The sequence below is a fragment of the Caretta caretta genome, chromosome 5 (genome assembly GCF_965140235.1).
Source record: "Caretta caretta isolate rCarCar2 chromosome 5, rCarCar1.hap1, whole genome shotgun sequence".
NCBI classification, from domain to species: Eukaryota; Metazoa; Chordata; order Testudines; family Cheloniidae; genus Caretta; species Caretta caretta.
The window spans coordinates 51,641,109-51,664,220 of record NC_134210.1 but is presented as its reverse complement, the minus strand read 5'-3'; the positions used below and the strand labels follow the sequence as shown (position 1 = coordinate 51,664,220).

Here is a 23,112-nt window from a genome sequence, read left to right as displayed (position 1 = left end):
AGGTGGTGATATTAAATAATGTTATATATCTGAAATTAACAAAAATTACCATATCGGTATCAATAGAGACTCTGAGACCTATCTTATTCATTCCATTATTTTTCAGCGTTTTGAGATGTGGGCAAAGAGCAGCACTGCAAGCTACAGCAATCTCTTTTGCAAACTGATGGGGTGTTGCGCTGGATAGCTCATGGTCCTTTAGGATATAGAACACCTGAAAGTATAGTAAGGACACGACATGATTAGTGGCTTTTTTGGTAAGAATTTCAAAGTTGTCAAAATGGCTCAAGGTACAGTATCACTGTTTAAGATGCAGTAAAATTACCGATACTTGTTTATTGGCAAAAGACTTTCAACTTTGGAATTGGGTAGTTTATCAGTAGCAAAGCAGTTCTGATATAATTATCCATTTTTATTATATATGATAGTGCCTAAATGTGCTAGGTGCTTTCCAAAATTAGGAAGAGACAAGAAGTCCCCGAACAGCAAATACTGTGTTGGTACTGTTGGAAATTATCCTCACAATTAAAACACTCAGTGAATTAACAAGTAACCATAAGAATAACTGGATTAGAAGTTTCATAATTGCATCAAAAGTTTTAAAAAAGGAAAATATATCACCCCTATTTAAAAAATAAAATCGCTCCTATCCAGACATTTGATATGAAAGTCAGAGAGAACTGCAAGAACACAGTGAACATAGAAAAGTGAACTAGTTTCTGTGGTAGCACCTTCCCTTCATCAGCATTATTAATGCTATTTAGAATAGCAATTGGTATAAATAAATCTGATATTTTAACATATAAACAAACTATTTATTGGTATTCATTTACTTACTTCGGTACACTTCATAAGTTTTTCCTCAGTGTCAAAATCTCCCTGTAGTATTCTTTCACTTTGAATTCCTTCCATTGACTTTCCATCTACTGGGCTTACAACTCTGAAAATAAGTGTAGAATAAATTAAAACTGAACCAGAGCATTCTTTCATCTAAAAATAAACTGTTCAACTTAAAAACCCATTGCTTTAAGTTAAATCAAACTCCAAAGGGTAAAATATTACTCTGGACTCTGAAGGCAGCAACTGCAGAGCTTCTTGCAGCTGCATGAGCTTCCTCCGGAGGTGGAGGTGGGTCTGATTCAACCCACCATGCCCTCCGAGCAGCTGTGCAGAAGATGGATAAGTCCTGACCCTCCTCTGCCCAGCCGGAATTAGGAGCCCCCTTTACTGGGGCACTCCTAGGAACAAGGGGACATCGGATTTCACGGGGAAGGGCTTATTTCACAGTCCGTGACATGTTTTTCACAGCCATGAAACTGGTAGGGCCCTAACTATAACAACAGATTCTCTAAGCCACCTAAAATGAAACTCATAAACCAATGGTTTTCAACCCATGGTCCACAGACACACAGGTCTAGGATTTCCAAAGGGGTCCACACGTCCATTTGAAATTTTGGAGGAATCTGCAAATGAAAAGAGGTTGAAAACCATGGTCTTAAACCAACTCATATGTTATAGGAGTGATAGTGCCTTGACGTTCACAGCCACAGGGGTGGGGACGGAAATCTTGCAGCCCTCACTGAGTAGCCCCCTCTATCTAATGAATGACATTGTTGAACTCTGAAGGGAGCCAACCAGTCCTCATCAGACAGATGGACTGTGGCTAAAAACAGGCAACACCATAAAGAAGACCCTCTTCCCACCACTCCCAAACCAGGCAGTTATTAAAATCTCAGAAGACCATTACAGTCTTAAGTTATTCTCATAGTGATATCTAGAGGCGCACAGGCAGCTTTCACTACTATTTCCTTGTCAGCTTTAAATAGCAAGATATTAGTTTTAATTACAATACTATATTTTCCATTCTTTAAATATCCACCCTTCATTTCAAGAGAGGTGGGAAGAGAAGAGAAAATTCCAACAACCACACACACAGTTTTATTAACAAATATTCATACCCTTGGTTTACTTTTTCTTCACTCTCTACCCAGCAAATATCTACGTATTCTTTTAATTCTTCTGCATCCAATTTGCCACATGTAATTTTAAAGTCCTTCTTGTCCCTTAAAGCTTGACGTAAACCTTCCATCGTCTCTGGAGTTATTTGTACCATTAGTCCATCTAAAAGAGAAACAGTAAAAGTTCTCACTTTCCTTTAGAGAACAAAAAGGGAAGAGTACTTTCATAGAACCTTGGCTGGTCAATTTATCTTCTTGAATTGTTTAAGAAATGCAATTTCACTAGCCTGGGAGTAGAATATTGACTTTTTTCCTCATCACAATGTGAAATGCGGTATGAAAAATTGTTAGTTCAATTTTCAAAGCTTTTTTGGTGAACAAAAAGGTAGACTAATGGAGCTGATGTTCCATCTGGTCAAAGTTTATTTCATGAAGCTTTAACAACTTAATGAGCCACAAAATGTCACACAAAAGTAGAGGTAAAAACTTAAGCATACAGGAAACAAATGAATTAAATCCTCCTATAAGCTTCTCATTTTGAAATTCTTTACAAAATGACAGGCATTAAATCAAGAGGTCCAAAAAAGCCACATCATAAAAGTGTCCTCAAACGAAGTATGTCCCAAACTGTGAATTTACATATAATAATTTATGCACACTTTTTTTTTTTCACGTTACAAACCTTAAAGAAAAAGCTTAGGTTTACAATGGGACAGACTCTTAATCGCATCAGTATTATGCAGGGTCGTGTTCCAACACCAATTCTTTGCCTCTTAATAAGGAATCATTTAAGATGCGATTCATACCTTCAACTATACTTGATTTAGCAAGAAATCCTGAAGATGTTTTTAGGGCTCCATTGAACACTACAAAACTTGCACCTGTAACTAAACACAAAAGTGAATACATCAGGTACTTCATATTGTCCATCTTTATACTTAGTGAGTTTACAGTCATTTTGAAAGTGTAAAGCACTATACATCAAGTGCTAAATATTATGCTAGACTGAAAGTGCGCATAAAAGTTACTCAGTTATAGGAAGATGTGCTGATGTGGCTCTTGTTAGCATCAAGAGAATTCACTCCTTGAAATCAGACTAGAAAAATGTATTGATTTTGCTAACTTTTTAAGTTTTAGGAAGATATGCAGCATCCCAACAGGATGCTGGCAGTCATATAGGCACAGAAACCAAAGAAGAAAACTGTGAAAGAATAGAAAATATGTAGTACCTAAAATTTGTTTCTTGCTTATAAATGAAGTTATCTCTAAAATTAGGTTTTAATTTCTGGAACATTCTATTAAGTAAAATAATTAATCCATTTTTAAATGGCACTAAAACCTGTAAAAACCCATTTACTTCACAATTAAATCTTCCCCTTGTCACTACAGACTACTTGTGAGAGCTTGCTAGGCACCGATTGTTTTCAAAGCACTATACAAACAAGAATTTAACTACTGTTAATTCCTCTCATTAGTCTCTAGTCTAGGATGTAACTAGACAGATGTAAAAGATATGTAGCCATCCAGAATCTGAACGATATTCCACAATTTATAGCAATTTTAAGAGTGTCAAAGTAATGGACCAGAAGCTATTCAACAGCACCCCTTCAAAATGTAAGCTGAATTAATACATATACAAAAAGCTTCGGAAAAGGGACAAGTAACAGGTCAAAAGTTGGAGTGAAATTTGAATAATTTAGTGTAAATGGAATGTTAAGTGGAGGTTGTCAAACAATGCTTTATGTAATTGAAGTATTTTTCTAACCACTGAATGTCATACATAGATGTCATCTACGCTTTTATTATTCTTTAGTTGCTTCATATTGTAGTTAAGGCATTCGGTATTATAGCGGATCATCTGCCCACACAAACTACAGGAATATACACCTTTTGTTCCTTGTAATCACCTACAACATTAGAGTGCACACACCAGTTTCAGAGGTTTGATAGAACACAAAAAACATAATAAACCACTTACCTCTCCTAGGGTGGCCAGTAGCACTGTTTGCTTGTGTCTGATAGACTCCATCACTCTGTACACAAACTAAGTGAGAATCTGCTTCAGTGCTAAAACTGGCTCCAATGCTAATAACATGCTCATTAGAAGAATGTATTACTTTCATTACCTGCAAATACAAAATGTTCATTTAGAAACTGACATTTCTGCAACAAAATCTTGCTCTGTTTTGTTGAATTCTCTGTGGACTCTGGTTGTGTAACAACTAAGTAGCATTTTTCAGGTAAAATGCTGTATTATGAAAATAACTGTCTCTATATGCGAGCATTAGCTTTCTCTATAAAAAGATGAAGTATAATTTACATTTTAAAATCTCTTTTTTGGAACTGATTTTTTTATGGAACTTGCAATAGCTTATTGGGGTAAATTTCTATGAACTTGTGACCACAACTTCAAAGTTCTACTGACTGGGAAAAGTCAATCTGAGTGAGTACCCCCTGACCAAGTATACTACCAAATATTAAGCATCTCCCAAGAGACCTTCATTTTTGATTTATAGGACAACACAGTTTGCAGAACCTGGAAGGATCCTAAAGCTTCACAGCCTAATAGGGTCCCTAAAAACAGAAACAAATAAAACTCTTGCTCTATCATAGTTCCAAGCAGATCTACTGTAAATGTGAAAAAACAGTATGAATTCTGAGAAGACTGAAATCTGCAAAAACTGATTTGAAGTAACTTTTAGCAAAAAAAAAAAAAATCTGTGTACTGTTTTGATATATATATAAAAAAAATTTTACACTTTTGTAAAGCCACCTTTTAAAACTAGAACAAACTTCACAGTAGAAGAAGCTGAAGGCCTAAACATCCTTGGAAGAAATTTCAGTGAAATCTTTTCCCTCCTCATTTCTATTACCAATTAGCACCTATACTAATCACCAATCTTCCTGCTTAACATCCCAGCATGACCGAGGCAATATCGCTCACTTATTAGCACCAAAGCAGGGAGTCAGTCCGTAGGGAAAAGGTGTTTGGTGTTTTTTTTTATTAGACATTCAAGTTTAAGAAATGAAAAATTAGTCCACTGAATAGTGAACAAAAGCAATTATAGGCCTCTCAGATTTGGAAAAGACAACACCCTGTAATACAGTGTCTTGCATTTTCCAGCTTCTACTCAAATTGGCCCACAGTGTTCTTGTCAACGTCTCATCTTTAAGATTTCAGAGGTATTACAGGAGGAGAATGGAAGGATTAGATTTCCTGAATAAGTTAGTATGATCTACAAAATTATACTCACTTCATCATATCTCCTCAGAGGGATTTTAATGCAGCTTTTACCCATTTCCATATGGATAAATAAATTATCTATGGTATGCAAGGTATATTGATAATTTCTAAGGTCCTGTAACAAACAAAATACTTTATTAACTGACAGTTTAAGCAGCATAAAGTTTTAACCACTGACATACCATCATTTCTAAAAAAAGATTTTTTATGTCTTTTAACACTGTTTAAATAAAGTACTTCATAATTCTAACAACATTTTTTTGTCCTCAGGGCACTCTTGAGAGGCAAGCATTCTTCTTATTTCGATTTTACAGAGAGGGAAACATGCTAAGTGACTTGCCGGATAGGAACTATGGTCTAATTGAGCAGTGTAACAGAAAGTAAGTAATCTAATTATCTCAACATGATAGTCAGTGGCTCCAGATTGTGTCAAAACCAACAGATTAAAACAAAGCTAGTATTTATAACAAACCAAAAAAGGGGTAGCAAAGGGAACTTTGCCCAAAACACTAAACTAAACTAAAAAGGGAACTTTGCCCAAAACACTTGTTCTTATTTCAGCTTTCCAGAAAAATTCTACCTTGGGCCAAGAAACTGAAATTTAACATGCTTCAAATTGAACCAATTTGGTTATGTTAAAGAGAGGGTCAAACCAGCAACCACCTGAACTACAGAGATTACGGTCTACCCAAAAATCTTGCCAGCAATAGTTATCACCATTCAACTGAAAAAGTTGTTGTCCCTTCTGGGCATGCACTCTAAATAGTTTTAACCCTGCAAGATCTAGTTTGGATAAAATGGATAAAAAGTCATAATGGATAAAAGTCCAGTGTTAGGTGTTGTTACAGAGGACAAAAGATTTAATTATGATCAAGACCAAGTATGACCTTGCCTTACTAGAGAATGCTCATACTCTTAAGTAGTTTGTAGTCTCCAGCTTGTTTACATTTCTCTAAAAATGTGCAGGTGAGCTGTTTGCAATAAATCATATATCAAGGCAGCATGCTGTAGCAAGCAATTAAATTTGGATCATGTGACATTACTGCTGCAACAGCCTGAAGAGCAAAATTTTATGATCACTTACAAACCCAAGTCTCCTAGATGTCAGCAGAGCCAGTCACCAGATCATTGCCTAAAGCTTTCTAACTGGAAAAAGCTGATTAATATTAACTAGTTATTTTAAATGAATAAGCTGAAGTTATATTAGTATATTTCAATATCAATAACTAATCTGAAAGGCACAACTTAATACTATTCTAATAGAGCATTTCATTGTGTGAATAGACTGAAGTCTAATGTTCACTTCACATCTAAATTAAACCGTTACAACATTTTTCGCTAAAAGACAAATAGTTCAACTTCAAAATTGTGAGGGTAACTTCACACTCATCTGAAGTATAATTAGGAGGGTAAGGAAAATTATGTAAAACACTGTTTACTCACAACAAGTAAATTCATAATTGTGTGTCCTATCTCCCCAAAGAGAGGCTTTCGGTATCTGATGCTTGTTACAGGAGTTGGGTAGGCTTTCAGAGGAAGAAAAGAACACTGTTACACATAAAGATCAAACAAAATAATCTAACACAATTAAAATGTGACTTTTAAAAAAAAAAAAAAAAAAATCAAATGCAGCCTTTCATTCTTTACCTTATGTAAAATGACAGACTTCAGCATTCATTGCAGGGAAATAGCATCAGAAAACAGACCATGTCTGTGCTTACTCTGATTCAGCAGCACAAGATGCCTGCATAGCTAATGCGAAAGAACAGCAGCCCCTAAAAGCAGGAAGAGTGCCACAGAAGAATTGCATTGCGGTGGCAACAGCCAGACTGTAAACTGGAGTGAATTCAATTCCCCACTTAGACTGTGAGAAAGGTGGTCAATAAGTTTCCACACGTTTGAGAGCAATTAAATGCCCAACTAATTATCAGTGGGATTTGTGTACTTGGCTCCTTCTACCCCATTTTGAACATCCAGAAGCCATATTTTCATGGAATAATTGACACGGAAATTTTTTTCCCCTTATGGAGAAACTTGATTACTAATGACTGATATGGAGCTGAGGAATTTAATCCATAATGTATTAGCCACTACTATTAGGTTTACATTAATAAGATCATAAAGCTCTGTTTTCAAAACACTTCACAAATATTAAATCTGATCATTCAAAAAGGATTCAATATACTATTGTACATATCCACAATCTAAGCTCTTTTGTCAGCACACTCAGATTCCGTGTCATAGGCTGGTTTAGCAAAGTTTATGTTTCTCCTGAAACAAAATTTGAAGAATCAATATTTTATGGTCAAATCCTACCATTTACACACATCTACCCAGACTAAGTTGATAGTGTTTCAAGAGGTGTCCAGCAGCACAGAATTTGAACCACAGTGTTTACAAAGTTTTTTTTTTTTTTTTAAAAACAAACAGGTTTGATGTACAAAGTACAAATTTAAGGCCCAAGCCTTTGAAGAATCACACTTGTATTTAATTTTTGAAGGCAACAGCATTCACAGTGCATAAAGTTAAACATGTGCATACCTCTTTACAGGATTGGGCCATAACATGCATACTTCGTGTTAAAACTCACCCCCGTATTCTGCTCCCAATCCCAACATTAAGCGAATTGGAAAAACCTTTGCCCATGGTATTTCCAGTTTTTGAATGAGAATGCCACAAAGGAAAGGATTATTTGGTAACAGGAGATTGTCAAGTTTTTGAAAAGTTGGTGCAACAAACAGGAATCCTCCATGATCCTTGCTACCAAGGAAGCTTTCAGTAAAGGTAAAATTTTCCAAGTTTCCTATGTATTTTCCTGGAGAGAGAGAAAGAGAGGGGGGAGAGAGGGAGAGGGAGAGTTAAAATCTTCACCATAAAAACCAAACATGTTAAATATGCATTCTTATACATGTTGGTACGTGGAAGAAATCCACCCATTACTATGTGAACACTATCTCCCTTGTGCATTTTTAAAGTAACAGAGTGCATATTGCAGCTTTTCAGGATAACAGGATACAGACCTTTATAGTTTTGTACAGTTCATTATTGAAGTACGTGCACATTAAAAAATTGCCGTTTTTAGAAGCCAAATGTGCTAAAAATATTGTCTCAGACTTTTGGTGCTTTTGACATGGTATTGCATTTTATTCTATCACTATAAAGTCAATAGAACCCAGTTTCAAAACACTTCTTTCAACTCAGACAGATCTTTTTAATAAAACTAATTTACAAAACAATTAACACTTAACAAAAATTCTGTTGGGCAAGTCTATTTACATACAATTAGTTAACTTTTGCAAATTAAGCTCTAATACAGGAAAACATTTAAGCGGGTGCTTAACTCTATTCAGTATAGCACTTGTCTTCTAGAACCAGGGCTCAAAGGATTTACACCTATGACCCATCATACCAAAGTATTAGAGTAAAAAAAAGGAGGTGAAGACAAAAATGCAATGAGGCAGTTTATAGGAGAACTAATACGAAAAAAAGGACGCATTCCTCAACAAAATCCCCTGCATCAATTTGACAGAATCTGAGGAAAGAGTTATGAGCACTGAGAACTTTCAAACAAAATTAGTAGGAACCCTCTAAGAATGCAACACCATTTATTTCCTGGTTTGTGTTAAAGTCAACAATAAGACACTAATCTTAAAGCTACAAGTTAAAACTCCATACCTTTCACTGCATCCTTATATATGTCAACAAACAATGTGAAGATTTCTTTAGGAACAGCATCTTCATTTGGCAAACATAGCAACATAATGATAATTTCTGCCTGACCCAAGCCATGTAATCCATTTGTTGAGAAGTACCAGCACTTTTCTGAAGAATCTTAGTGATAAGAAAAAAAAATTTTTTTGAATTCATCTACATGATACTCAGTCTTGGAATCAAAGATACCAGAAATTGGAATTAATAATCTGTGGTCCTCTGTCCCTTTACTCCTACCACTGCAATATTGCTGTCTACAATGTTTTTCTTTTTAAAACTGAAATTTCAGAAAGCACTGGATAACCCACTGCACAGGAGAGAGACTAACTCTCATAGGGACACTCTTCTCAGGCCACATTGTCTGGAGACCCAGGGGGAAACACCATAAATGAGAAACACTGGAGAAGACAGTTCATTAATGGGCATCAAGAAAAATCTGACAGGATACAGGTTCTGAACGACCTAACTGAATCAAGGTGCTGATTAAAGAAAGTTTTAATTGCAAAGGCAAACTTTACTATGGAACCCCAGGCACAGGCTTGTATCTTTGAGCGAAACAAGTAATACTCCTTCATTTATCATATCCTCTTGCATAAACAAGTATGTTGCATGTTTGCAGCACATGCAGGTGCCACACTTATGTCTGTTTAAGTGACTAATGAAAAGGCATCAAGAACTCAGTCATTTTAATAACAAAGGCCAGAAGGGACCATTGTGATCATCTAGTCTGACCTCCTGTGTAACACAGGCCATAGAACTTCCCCAAAATAATTCCTAGAGCATCTCTTTTAGAAAAACATCCAATCTGGATTTAAAAATAGTCAGTGATAAAGAATCCACCACAACCCTTGGTAAGTTGTTCCAATGGTTTATTACCCTTACTGTTAAAAATTGCCTTACTTCCAGTCTGAATTTGTCTAGCTTCAACTTCCAGCCGTTGGATCATGTTATATCTTCTTATGCTAGACTGGAAAGCCCATATTATTAAAAATTTGTTCTGTACATAGGTATTTATGGACTGTATTTTAAGTCACCCCTGAACTTTCTCTTTGTTAAGCTAAATATATGGAGCTCCTCAAGAGTCACTGGAAAGCATGCTTTCTAATCCCTTAATCATTCTTGTGGCTCTTCTCTGATCCCTCTCCAAGTTATCATCGTTCTTGAATTGTGGACACTGGAACTGAGCAGTATTCCAGCAACAGTTACACCAGCTCCAAATACAGATGTAAAATAACCTCTCCACTCCTATTCAAGACGCCCAGGTTCACATTAGCTCTTTTGGCCACAGCACCACACTAGAAGCTCATGTTCAGCTGACTATCCATCACAACTCCCAAATCTTTTAAACAGATATCTGAAGTTGCTGTAAAATGAACAGAAGTATTCTTTGATTGTTTACACAGCAGGGTCTCCAGAGCTTTATATTCAAACCTACAGATAAAAGAATCCCTATTAGACAGCACCTTACACAAATAAAGCATGAAATCTGTGTACAGCATGCATCAAAAATGCAGCACGCACTTCTGGGAAAACATTCTTATAAGAGTATTCTTATTCCTTCCTAATGAAAGATATTATGGTGAATACAGCCCTGCACTTGTCCTACAACCAAGGTAGGCACATAAATAAATTACAAAAGGGGTTAAAAGTTGCTTTAAAGCACACTGAAAAAATTACTTGAAAAACCTTAAATTTACAGATTGGATAAAATAAGGCAGCATATATCTCAAGTGTGAAAATGTTTTAATTTTATCTGCTCAGCCACCAAGATTAGTGAATTAAGAGTTTACATATTTCAAACATAATGAACCATGGAACATATGTAAATAAAGGGAAACAGTGTACATTACCTACTTACAAGATACTAACTTGACATTCACAAGGAGGTTTGCATTTAGGATAAATGTTAATGGATTAGGGCCTCCTTCTGCAAGAAGCAAGGTGACCTGCTGATGAGATGGGTGTTCTTCCACCAGAGGATCTAAATAAGATAACATCTGGATTAATTCCATATACCACCCAATATCCATTTCTTCTCTATCTATAAAACACATTACAAACTACAATGTATGAAATATGGTACTTGACACTTCCATCTTTCTACTTAAGTAAACTGCTAAAAACACATTCTCTTGAACCTAAGGCAGACATACAGCAGCCAATGAATAGCGACATCACTTTTGTTTAAAGATGACTAGACCATATCACATAAGCAAAGACAGCAGTATGTTCTGAAGTCACGTATAACATACAGCACCCAGGAACATTAAGATTAAACTCAATAAGTTTATGGAGGAGATGGTATGATGGGATAACATGATTTTGGCAATGAACTGAAATTTAAATATTCATGGTAAATAGGCCCAATGGCCTGTGATGGGATGTTAGATGGGGTGGGATCTGAGTTACTACAGAGAATTCTTTCCTGGATATCTGACTGGTGAATCTTGCCCATATGCTCAGGGTTCAGCTGATCACCATATTTAGGGAGGATAAGGAATTTTCCTTCAGGGCAGATTGGAAGAGGCCCTGGAGTTTTTTTGCCTTCCTCTGTAACATGGGGCACAGGTCACTTGCTGGAGGATTCTCTGCTCCTGCTCCTTGAAGTCTTTAAACCATGATCTGAGGACTTCAATAGCTCAGACATAGGTCAGAGGTTTATCGCAGGAGTGGGTGGGTAAGATTCTGTGGCCTGCCTTGTGCAAGAGGTCAGACTAGATGATCATAATGGTCCCTTCTGACCTTAATATCTATGAATCTATGAAACATATTGGTATCTTGCCAGGAGCTTCAGGGCCACAATTAGCTTGCTAAATGTAGGCCTGGCTTGACATGAGTGATTAAACATGGGTGAAGCCTCATTTCTTGGGAGATAGGATTAGAGAGGTAAATGGATCAGCAGTCTGGAAACAGAATGTCTGTACTAGCTAAGATAAGGGGCAACATCCAGGAAACCATTTATGGACAAGATAACAATGGATAAGATAAGCCTGGAACATAAGGTGAGATAGAGTAAGTCATGCATGAACCTTAGAGACTAACCAATTTATTTGAGCATAAGCTTTCGTGAGCTACAGCTCACTTCATCGGATGCATACTGTGGGAAGTGTAGAAGATCTTTTTATATACACACAAAGCATGAAAAAAATACCTCCTCCCACCCCTCTCCTGCTGCTAATAGCTTAGTGGGTTTGTGTGTGTGTGGGGGGGGGGGGGGTAAGAAAACTTGGATTTGTGCTGGAAATGGCCCAACTTGATTATCATACACATTGTAAGGAGAGTGATCACTTTAGATAAGCTATTACCAGCAGGAGAGTGAGGTGGGAGGAGGTATTGTTTCATGGTCTCTGTGTATATAATGTCTTCTGCAGTTTCCACAGTATGCATCCGATGAAGTGAGCTGTAGCTCACGAAAGCTTATGCTCAAATAAATTGGTTAGTCTCTAAGGTGCCACAAGTACACCTTTTCTTTTTGTGAATACAGACCGTCATAAATATAAAGGGAAGGGTAAACCCCTTTGAAATCCCTCCTGGCCAGGGGAAAGCTCCTCTCACCTGTAAAGGGTTAAGAAGCTAAACGTAACCTCGCTGGCACCTGACCAAAATGACCAATGAGGAGACAAGATACTTTCAAAAGCTGGGAGGAGGGAGAGAAACAAAGGGTCTGTGTGTCTGTCTATATACTGTTTTCTGCCGGGGATAGACCAGGAATGGAGTCTTAGAACTTTTAGTAAGTAATCTAGCTAGGCATGTGTTAGATTATGATTTCTTTAAATGGCTGAGAAAAGAATTGTGCTGAATAGAATAACTAATTCTGTCTGTGTATCTTTTTTGTAACTTAAGGTTTTGCCTAGAGGGGTTCTCTATGTTTTTGAATCTAATTACCCTGTAAGATATCTACCATCCTGATTTTACAGGGGGGATTTCTTTATTTCTATTTACTTCTATTTTTATTAAAAGTCTTCTTGTAAGAAAACTGAATGCTTTTTCATTGTTCTCAGATCCAAGGGTTTGGGTCTGTGGTCACCTATGCAAATTGGTGAGGTTTTTTATCCAACATTTCCCAGGAAAGGGGGGGGGGTGCAAGTGTTGGGAGGATTATTCATTGTTCTTAAGATCCAAGGGTCTGGGTCTGTAGTCACCTAGGCAAATTGGTGAGGCTTTTTACCAAACCTTGTCCAGGAAGTGGGGTGCAAGGTTTTGGGAAGTATTTTGGGGGGAAAGACGCGTCCAAACAGCTCTTCCCCAGTAACCAGGATTAGTTTGGTGGTGGTAGCGGCCAATCCAAGGACGATGGGTGGATTATTTTGTACCTTGGGGAAGTTTTGACCTAAGCTGGTAAAGATAAGCTTAGGAGGTTTTTCATGCAGGTCCCCACATCTGTACCCTAGAGTTCAGACTGGGGGAGGAACCTTGACACAGACTAACATGGCTGTTACTCTGAAGCCTGTCATGCATGAACCATGCATGCTATACAGGGATTGGCTTGGTCCAATCCAAAAATATGTAATGTAAATGTAATGTGTAAATAATTATATTATATAAAGGAAGAGGTCTGCTGTGTAACTTTGGATGCATGGTATACCCTATACCCACTCCCTATGCTTGAGTCCCATCATATCAGGGTAACTTTGCTGTGTGCCAAATAAAGGAACCTGCATAATGAGACTAGAGTTCAACTGAGAGTGGAAGAGTTCTTGCTAAATAGTACTAAAACTCCTCAACACCACATGTGGTCTGCAGCTTATTTGCAGTAGTATACTTCACATGCAAACATACTTGGGCTCAAATACTAATGGATACCGTTGTGGTTATGCTCATGTTTTTTTTCATAACATACAAGTTCATATAAGTGCAAGTTCAGATACCAAGCTGGATCCAAAATAATGTGCATTTCAAAACAATGTTAATTTGGCTTCTGCAATGTCACAGTGGATACACAAAGGTTCATATAATTTTACAAAGCTTACTTCCAGTAAATATTAGTATTCCCCAGTCCAAAATTTTACCTTTTCCTTTTTCTCCAGTTGCAAGTAAGAGAGGTGGCAGTCCATCATCATCAGGAATAAGGCTAAACTCTTTGCTAACACAGTTTTCAATACCACATAGCACTCTGTAGTCTGAAGGACTAACAGGTGAATCATCATTAGTTTGGTTCACTGTTCCAAGGCTAGGAGACTTCTCAACTTTTGTAATAAAAGGTAATCCATCAGCAGCTGGAATTAGAGAGTCAAGACTATGCAACATCTCAGTTTGCACTGCAGTGGGCAACTGATCATCATCTGGAGCAACATGTAAGGAACAATGGAATTTCTCAGTTCCTGCAGAAACTGGAGTTTCATCCTTTGGTTTTGTATCAGTTACACAGATGTCATCTGCCGGACTTGCAACCTATGAGAAACAAAATAGACTGTTGATTAGATTTGTTATTCACTGTCCCTGAACAACACTAGTATTCTCCTGTATTAGTGTTTCAAATGTAAAAGCAGCCAGCAAAGAGAATATACAGTCATAGACCATTTTAGGGGATATTTTCCTAAAACAGAAAGCAAGCCACATCTCTGAAAATTACAATACTTTTGCATCTTTAATACATATTGGTCTGTTACGGAACAGGTAAATATGTCCGAGTCTAAAATAATTAGTATAATATTTAGTCTGATATTTACCTGTTCTATAGTAATTCATACCTAAAAATGGAGCATCTACTATTTTAGAGTATGACACAGTCAGTAGACACAACACAATCAAGGATTACATTACTAGCCACGTAGACCGTGAACAACTGGGCAGAGTTACCAGTATGACTTTATTTTGCAAGGCTCTTGAATACTGTAATTTGCCATAATTTGGACCTGAAGTATCTGCAGACAGTTATCTTCACATGATTTACTAATAGCAGCTTACTCCAGCATTTAATAGTAATGCTCACTCCTACTCTAAGTGTCACATCTATGTTGACCCCTCAGTGAATTATGTAAAGCTGACAGGGTGTGGCAATACAAAGCAGCACAAAAAGGATCTCAGTTTTTCCCATATGACTAAAGGAAAACCAAAATCCCACACCATCAGCCCAGGCATTCCCTCCTCCCTTCTTTTTCCATTTCATTGATGCAGCTCTCCTGGAATTGACAGTTTCTCAGTGTGCACTGGGTTGTGACAGAAGTGCCATTTGTTTTAAGCACGGGTACCAGGAATGCGCACATAGAAAATAATTTTTTGGTGTTCAGTTTTTTAAGGGCTTGTTTTTTTGTGAGCAGATGAGGATAACTGGCTTCCCTACATTTTAAATTTGCAAATTTATACAATAAGTTGTATCCCTCTCCCGCCATCTCTCCTGCTCTCTTGCTTTCTTGAACTATAAGATCTTTGGAAAAGACCACATCTTTGTAAAACAGTTGGCTCAATGGGACACAACAACTTCAATGCAAGTAATAAAAACATCTTTTTAATTAAAAAGAAAAAAAGCGTTGGTATGATAAGGCAGGGCAGGAAGGGAGAGAAAGGTGCTAGACTTTCCCACTCCCAGCAGGAACAATCAAGAGACTGTCTTCCTCCCTATGCCAGCACCATACAAAATACAACCACCCCTACCTCCAAAAAAAACACCCTCACCTTTCTATTCAGTTTGAACATTGAAAAAAGACAGATTATTTTCAATTCTGACATGGTGCACCAGGGCATTAAGCAACTCCTGGCAGAACTAGGTTAGTTTTTAAAGACAGAAGCAATTTTTTATCTGATCATTTAAAAGAAAAAATAAAATGGGAACTTTTACTGTTAACATGTTAATAAAGACAGACTTCAGAACTTTAAGATAGAAATACTCATAGCCAAAACCAATTACCTTAATGCTATGCAGAAGAACTGGAGTCATAACATTTTCTACATAACATTTAACTACATAATTTTAAAGTTTCAGTGGAGACACAGTACACTGCACATACTCTTATCCACATGGTTTCTGTTTAAATGGGGTTTCGTGTACAACTTCAACATAAAAACTGAACAGCTACCCAACGTCTTTCCAGAAAGCAGGGTGGATAAAAAAAAGTTGAATCATTTTTTTAAATTAATCAGATTTTTTATTTAACCTGGATTTTTATTGTTATTCAATTATAATAATTTATTTTAAAAAATAAACCTGTTTAAGATTAAAGCTCAATTTAATAAAAAAAATATGTTAGACTAGGGCTGTCAAGTGATTTAAAAAAATAAATCAGTTACTGTTAAACTATAATAGAATTCCATTTATTTAAATATTTGTGCATGTTTTCTACATTTTCAAATACATTGATTTCAATTACAACACAGAATACAAACTGCACAGTGCCCACTTTATATTTATTTTGATTACAAATTTGTGCTGTAAAAAACAAAAATAGTATTTTTCATTTCACCTCATACAAGTACTGTAATGCAATCTCTGTCATGAAAGTTGAACTTACAAATGTAGAATTATGTAAAAAAAAAAACCTGCATTCAAAAATAAAATAATGTAAAAAACTTTAGGGCCGACAAGTCCAGTAAGTCCTACTTCTTGCTCAGCCAGTGACTCATACAAACTTGTTTGTCTACATTTGCAGGAGATAATGCTGCCCGCTTCTTGTTTACAGTGTCACCTGAAAGTGAGAACAAGCATTCGCATGGTACTGTTGTAGCCCATGTCGCAAGATATTTACATGCCAGATGCACTAAAGATTCACATGTCCCTTCATGTTTCAACCACCATTCCAGAGGACACGCATCCACGTTGATGATGGGTTCTGCTCAATAACGATCCAAAACAGTGCAGACCAACGCATGTTCACTTTCATCATCTGTGTCAGATACCACCAGCAGAAGGTTGATTTTTTTTTGGTAGTTTGCTTTCTGTAGTTTCTGTATCAGAGTGTTGCTCTTTTCAGACTTCTGAAAGCATGCTCCACATCTCGTCCCTCTGAGATTTTGGAAAGCACTTGCGATTCTTAAACCTTGGGTCGAGTGCTGTAGCTATCTTTAGAAATCTCACATTGGTACCTTCTTTGTACTTTGTCAAATCTGCAGTGAAAGTGTTCTTAAAACGAACTACGTGCTGGGTCATCTGAGACTGCTATAACATGAAATACATGGCAGAATGCAGGTAAAACAGCAGGAGACATATTATTCTCCCCCAAGGAGTTCAGTCAAAATTTAAATTAATGCATTTTTTTAACAAGTGTCATCAGCATAGAAGCATGTCCTCTGAATGGTGGCTGAAGCATAAAGGGGCATACGAATCTTTAGTATATCTGACACGTAAATATCTTGCAATGCCGTCTAGAAAAGCACCATGCGAATGCCTGTTCTCAATTTCAGGTGACGTAAATAAGCCAGCAGCTTTACCTTCCGTAAATGTAAACAAACTTGTTAGTCTTAGGGCATGGCTACACTTGCGAGTTACAGCACAATAAAGGAGCCCCGGGCGCACTAGCTCACTACCCGTCCACACCGGCAAGGCACGGAGAGCGCTCTGACTCTGTGGCTACAGAGCTGCTGGTACTCCACCTCAGCGAGTAGAATAACACTTGCTGCGCCCCCGCTGGAGCGCCGCAGCGCCAGTGTGGACGAGGTGTTGCATTACTGCACTCTGATCTACTCCGGAAACGTCCCATAATCCCCTTAAGTCAAGTGGCCACTCTTGTCATTGTTTTTGAATCACTGCAGGAATGCGGATATGCCCTTTGAAAGCTCCGTTTCTGACAGCCAGTGGCTTATCTGCTCCAAGACAAAGCAAGCCATTCGCGTGGAATGCTGTGAGAGAGGGGGGGGGGTCTGCGGGGGGTCTGCTGCTGTCTGAACTTACAAGACAGCATGCTGACATGCTCTCAGCCCCCCCAAACCCTACTCTCTCTCCCCCACATACACACAACACACTCCCTGTCACACTCCACCCCACCCGTCCCATTTGAAAAGCACATTGCAGCCACTTGCATGCTGGGATAGCTACCACAATGCACTGCTGTCTGTGGCCACTGCAAGAGCTGCTAATGTGGCCATGCCAGTGTGCTTGAAGCTATCAGCGTGGACAGACTGCGGCGCTTTCCCTACTGTGCTCTCCAAAGGCTGGTTTAACTCAAAGCGCTCTACATCTGCAAGTGTAGCCATGCCCTTAACGATTGGCTGAATAAGAGGTCGGACTGAGTAGACTTGCAGGCTCTAAAATTTTACATTTTTTTTTTTTTTACATAACTGCACTCAAAAATAAAACAACCTACCTTTGTAAGTAGCACTTTCACGATAAAAAGATTGCATTATGGTATTTGTATGAGGTGAATTGAAAAATACTATTTCTCATGTTTAATGTTTCTACAGTGCAACTATTTGTAATAATAATGTAATGCAACACAGAATACAAAGTGTTGTAACTGAAATTAATATATTTGAAAATGGAGAAAAACATCTAAAAATATTTAATACATTTCAATGGGCATTCTATTGTCTAACAGTGCAATTAAAACTGCTATTAATTTTTTTGAGTTAATCGAGAGTTAACTGCGATTAAATCAACAGCCCTAGTTAAGACCTAAATTTATTATAATCTCTTAAACATTAAATAAAAAGTAAGTACGTTGAATCCATGAGCCTCTATCAATAACATTGGCTTTTCTATACAGAGAAAGCAGCAGGGAAAAACTAACTTTTGAGGCCAAGCTTTATAAATATAGCCCAGTATGTAATATACTACCTTTAGAGCCTGATCCTTTGTGGGACCCAGGGGCTGGCAAAGTCATCACAAGTGCTGGGACCCAACCTCTGACTCCAGGAATCATCGTCATGTATCTCATCAGGATCATCCACTGAGTTAGGCCTAGTGTCATACTCCTATTTTATAGTTTCTCCCTACCTGAGCTCTGATTGGCTCAGTTCTCAAATTATGAATATTTATGACTGTACCCACCATGGAAACTTACTCTCCAGCTCATGGAAAAACACTGATCTGCCCAGTAACTAACTGACCTTGCTTCTGAGCACTTAAAGCAAATGGCCTTGCTCTGTCTTCTTACATGCATACACAAACAGAAATCCCCCTCAGTCCCTAAACAAACAAAATACTGCAATGCAAAAGGCATGCAGATTACATAAGCAGAAATCTTGTATTGTTGTTAGTTCTTTTGTTTTTCTGAGGGTTTGGGTAGTTATTTAACAAAGGAGAAGGAGTAAGGTGTGTAACCAGAAAGGAGCAACACTAGTATAAAAGCAAGAAACTGTGAGAAGAAGAGACGTTCTTTGAAGTGTAGCCTTTAGTGTTTACACACCTGGGAACTGGAGGAAAAACCTGTTATGGCTGCATATTGTAAAAAAGACTATTTGGGAATATTTTCAAGAAATTCAGGAACCTCTGGTCTGGATAAAAAAGGAACATGTGCCAAATGTAAACAGTGCAACAAAGAGATTCAAGGCCTGGTTAACAGAATGAAACACTATGAAAAATACGCCTCAGAAGGCAATGACTTCGAAGATGACAATGTGGACATGTCTGAGCAATATGTATCGACTGGTTAGTCAACTTATTTTGATACCATTCTTATGGACTCCCTACAATGTCTTAATATGCTAGTAAATGAAAACTTAGATTATTGTCATAAATTTGTGTTTTGGGTAGATTACTTAGTTACAAATTTCAAAGTGTCTGTTCAAAATGTAATTGGTTTATTAGTTTGTTATGGGAGTATTTATCAATTAAATTTTTACTATTACTGCTGGACTTCTGGAATGATTTCTTTATTGCTCAATGTAATCAGACATTCAAGGTGAGGATCTCCTGTTTAAAAGTAAATCTGATATACAACGATGGATGTTCATATATGTAAACATCCATCATCTGCAATATCTGCTGGTACCACCAGCAGTGCTGCAACTAAACATATGTCAAACAGTAAATTACCTGTTAATAAAAGAAACGTTTTCTTCATTATCATCAACCATGGACAAATTCAGCACCAACAAATTCCAGCAAGGCCCTAGATTGTTCGGTTCATTTATGCAACAAATTCTCCTTTCATCTTGTTCAGAACAAGCGTTTCACTGACATGGCTCAGCCATTATGACCAGACTACACTCCACCTCGCAGGACAGGCATTGTTGGGATGTGGCTGGACATAGTGTATGAGAAGGAAATTGATCAGTGTGCAGAAAACATCGAGAGGACATCCATTAATCTGCGTCTTGATGGACGGAGCAATATAAACAGTGATCCAGTAATACGTGCTTGTGGAACAACAGAAGATGGCATTGCCTATTTTACAGAAACAACCGATACATCAGGAAGTGCCCATTCTACAGACTATTTAAAAGAAAGAGCTGTAAAAGCTGGAACAAACTGACCACAAATTAAAGTGTCAAGAGCATAGCTTTGTCACAGACAATGCTTCGAATATAGCAAAGATGAGAAGAAATCTAGAAGAAGATGATGAAGAAAACCTGAAATATATATATGTATGGGAGCTGTGTTCATTTAATGTATCTTCTAGCCAAAGACTTAAGTACAACTCCAGGAATAAAGGAAAATGATGAAACCGCAAGACACTTCCATAACAACGCACTTTGCTTCAGCTTTACTGAATGGAGCTGAAGGATCCAAACTAATTCTCCCTCAAGATGTATGATGGAATTCAGTGGTTGACTCTTTTGAGCTATTTATTAAGCACTAGACTATTCTGATAAATTGTAAAGGAATTTGTGACAAAATAGATGGAACTATCACAACGAAAGCAGTCAACTTCAGACTAAAGCAAAATGTAGACGATATACTGAATATACTAAATCTATTACCATAGCCTTGGACAATCGGCAGAAAGATTGCTACTGCATTACTGATGCTGTTGAAATTTGGAAAGAACTTCAAAAGATATTGCAGAAAGCAATACCCAAAGACAAAGTTAAACTGCAGGTAGTGAAGAAACGGATTTATTCCACCTCATTTTCTTGCCAATATTTTCAACCCAAAGTCTTAGAGTAGGTGCCTAACCCCTTAAGGAGATGCTGCTATGGCCTGGGTATCTTATAATCATCCATCAATCATGCCTACCATGATACGTTTCAGGGCTGGAGGTGAACCATTCGAGCAGACATGTTTGCTGATGATGTTTTTAAAGAAGTCACACCACAGAACTGATGGAAGTCAATGAGCACCTGGAACCAGAGTTTGCTGAAGTGCTAAACCAGCTTTTGACAGAAGTAGGAATAGAAAGAATCTTTTTCATTTGGACTAATTCATTCAATGTTGAGAAATCTACTGAGAGTTGAAAAAGCAGGAAAACTTGTGTCTCAACCTACGAATAAAAATGAGGAAGGAGGGGATAAGATTTACTAGTTTTAAAAATCTGAAGGACAACTAAGTAACTTAGGAGGTTGCTGTCTCATTGTCAGGGGACGTAGGCAGATAGGAACTTAAGCTCCAGTCAGTCACTTTCAAATTGGCATATTTGAAAATTTTCCCAGGCTGACCTGAAATAATCAGTTTAATTCACTGACTATAGTTATTCCCTCTATTCCTTTAATGAATCATTTAATTGTAAAATATGAAACTTGTTTTGACAAGAGAAGTTTATGTATCTAAAACATTTAAGGTTGTTTTGTATTATAAGTTTTATATGCTATTTTGTGTTTAATTAAATTCCAGTTACGATCCTAATGCAGCTTGACATGAATAATGAGCAAAAAGTTACTTATCTAAATAAGCAATATATCATCCACGATGTTCTCACACACTAAAAATGTACCATTAAAAATAATTGAAAATGTTAAACTATATAATTGCTTAAATAAATGTATATAGTTACAATGTAACTTCCAAGGTAGCAAAAAAGATGTAACAAATCTAGCATAAAGGTTCTATTTAGTTGTAATTCAACACGTTTTAATGGTTCTATCAACCAGTGAGAATGTATCTTTCTTTAGAAAGTAACTGAAGGACAAATGAAAAAGTTGATTAAAATTGATGAAATCCAACTGGCCTGAAAGGAGTCAAAGCCACATAACACTGCATTTATGAGGGTGTGTCATAAATGTAAAGGGAAGGGTAAACCCCTTTAAAATCCCTCCTGGCCAGGGGAAAGCTCCTCTCACCTGTAAAGGGTTAAGAAGCTAAACGTAACCTCGCTGGCACCTGACCAAAATGACCAATGAGGAGACAAGTTACTTTCAAAAGCTGGGAGGAGGGAGAGAAACAAAGGGTCTGTGTCTGTTGGTATGCTGCTTTTGCTGGGGATAGACCAGGAATGGAGTCTTAGAACTTTTAGTAAGTAATCTAGCTAGGTATGTGTTAGATTATGATTTCTTTAAATGGCTGAGAAAAGAATTGTGCTGAATAGAATGACTATTTCTGTCTGTGTGTCTTTTTTGTAACTTAAGGTTTTGCCTAGAGGGATTCTCTATGTTTTGAATCTAATTACCCTGTAAGGTACCTACCATCCTGATTTTACAGGGGTGATTCTTTTACTCCTATTTACTTCTATTTCTATTAAAAGTCTTCTTGTAAGAAAACTGAATGCTTTGTCATTGTTCTCAGATCCCAGGGTTTGGGTCTGTGGTCACCTATGCAAATTGGTGAGGATTTTTACCAAACCTTTCCCAGGAAGTGGGGTGCAAGGGTTGGGAGGATTTTTGGGGGAAAGACGTGTCCAAACTACGTTTCCCAGTAAACCCAGTTAGAGTTTGGTGGTGGCAATGGTTATTCCAAGGACAAAGGATAAAATTAATTTGTACCTTGGGGAAGTTTTAACCTAAGCTGGTAAAAGTAAGCTTAGGAGGTTTTCATGCAGGTCCCCACATCTGTACCCTAGAGTTCAGAGTGGGGGAGGAACCTTGACAGGGTGTCATCTTAAACGGGCAAACAAAGCTGTTTAAAGACATTCAACTTTTTATCTATAAAAATCATGAATCAGTGTATACTTTTGAGAATATACCATATGCACCTCTGGTAAGTCAGGGCTTGCTGGACTCAGCTCTTGCGAAGACTTCTTGACTCCAGAAGATAGTTTTGTTGTGTCTGCAACTTCACCATTAGGCAAAATACCATCTGCAAACCAGACTCTCCTCTGTTCTCTGGCACACAGCCCTAAAATGGGTTAAAAAAAAATACTAACTTGGTATTACCACAGTTTTCCAACAGCAAAAGCGTCTGTATAAATTTTCAGGCTTTTTTCCAAATTAAGATTTTACATTAAGCATGTTGGA

General features: G+C 37.4%; 1 protein-coding gene across 3 annotated transcripts in view; it reads right to left on the bottom strand.

Moving 5' to 3' along the window:
• ZFYVE16 (zinc finger FYVE-type containing 16) overlaps nt 1–23,112 on the bottom strand; it is a 61,433-nt gene that overhangs the window by 3,954 nt on the left and 34,367 nt on the right. For 2 of the 3 annotated variants that reach the window (XM_048851863.2, XM_075128548.1), the window contains exons 6-17: nt 22,842–22,993; nt 13,923–14,304; nt 10,772–10,894; nt 8,878–9,033; nt 7,793–8,017; nt 6,646–6,728; nt 5,213–5,317; nt 3,937–4,084; nt 2,765–2,845; nt 1,959–2,121; nt 838–940; nt 50–214 (exon numbers count right to left, since the gene is read on the bottom strand). In XM_048851863.2, the coding sequence (XP_048707820.2) occupies nt 50–214; nt 838–940; nt 1,959–2,121; nt 2,765–2,845; nt 3,937–4,084; nt 5,213–5,317; nt 6,646–6,728; nt 7,793–8,017; nt 8,878–9,033; nt 10,772–10,894; nt 13,923–14,304; nt 22,842–22,993 (1,886 nt within the window). The remainder of the gene's footprint in view (nt 1–49; nt 215–837; nt 941–1,958; nt 2,122–2,764; nt 2,846–3,936; nt 4,085–5,212; nt 5,318–6,645; nt 6,729–7,792; nt 8,018–8,877; nt 9,034–10,771; nt 10,895–13,922; nt 14,305–22,841; nt 22,994–23,112) is intronic. The other variant, XM_048851865.2, reaches the window with a different exon arrangement.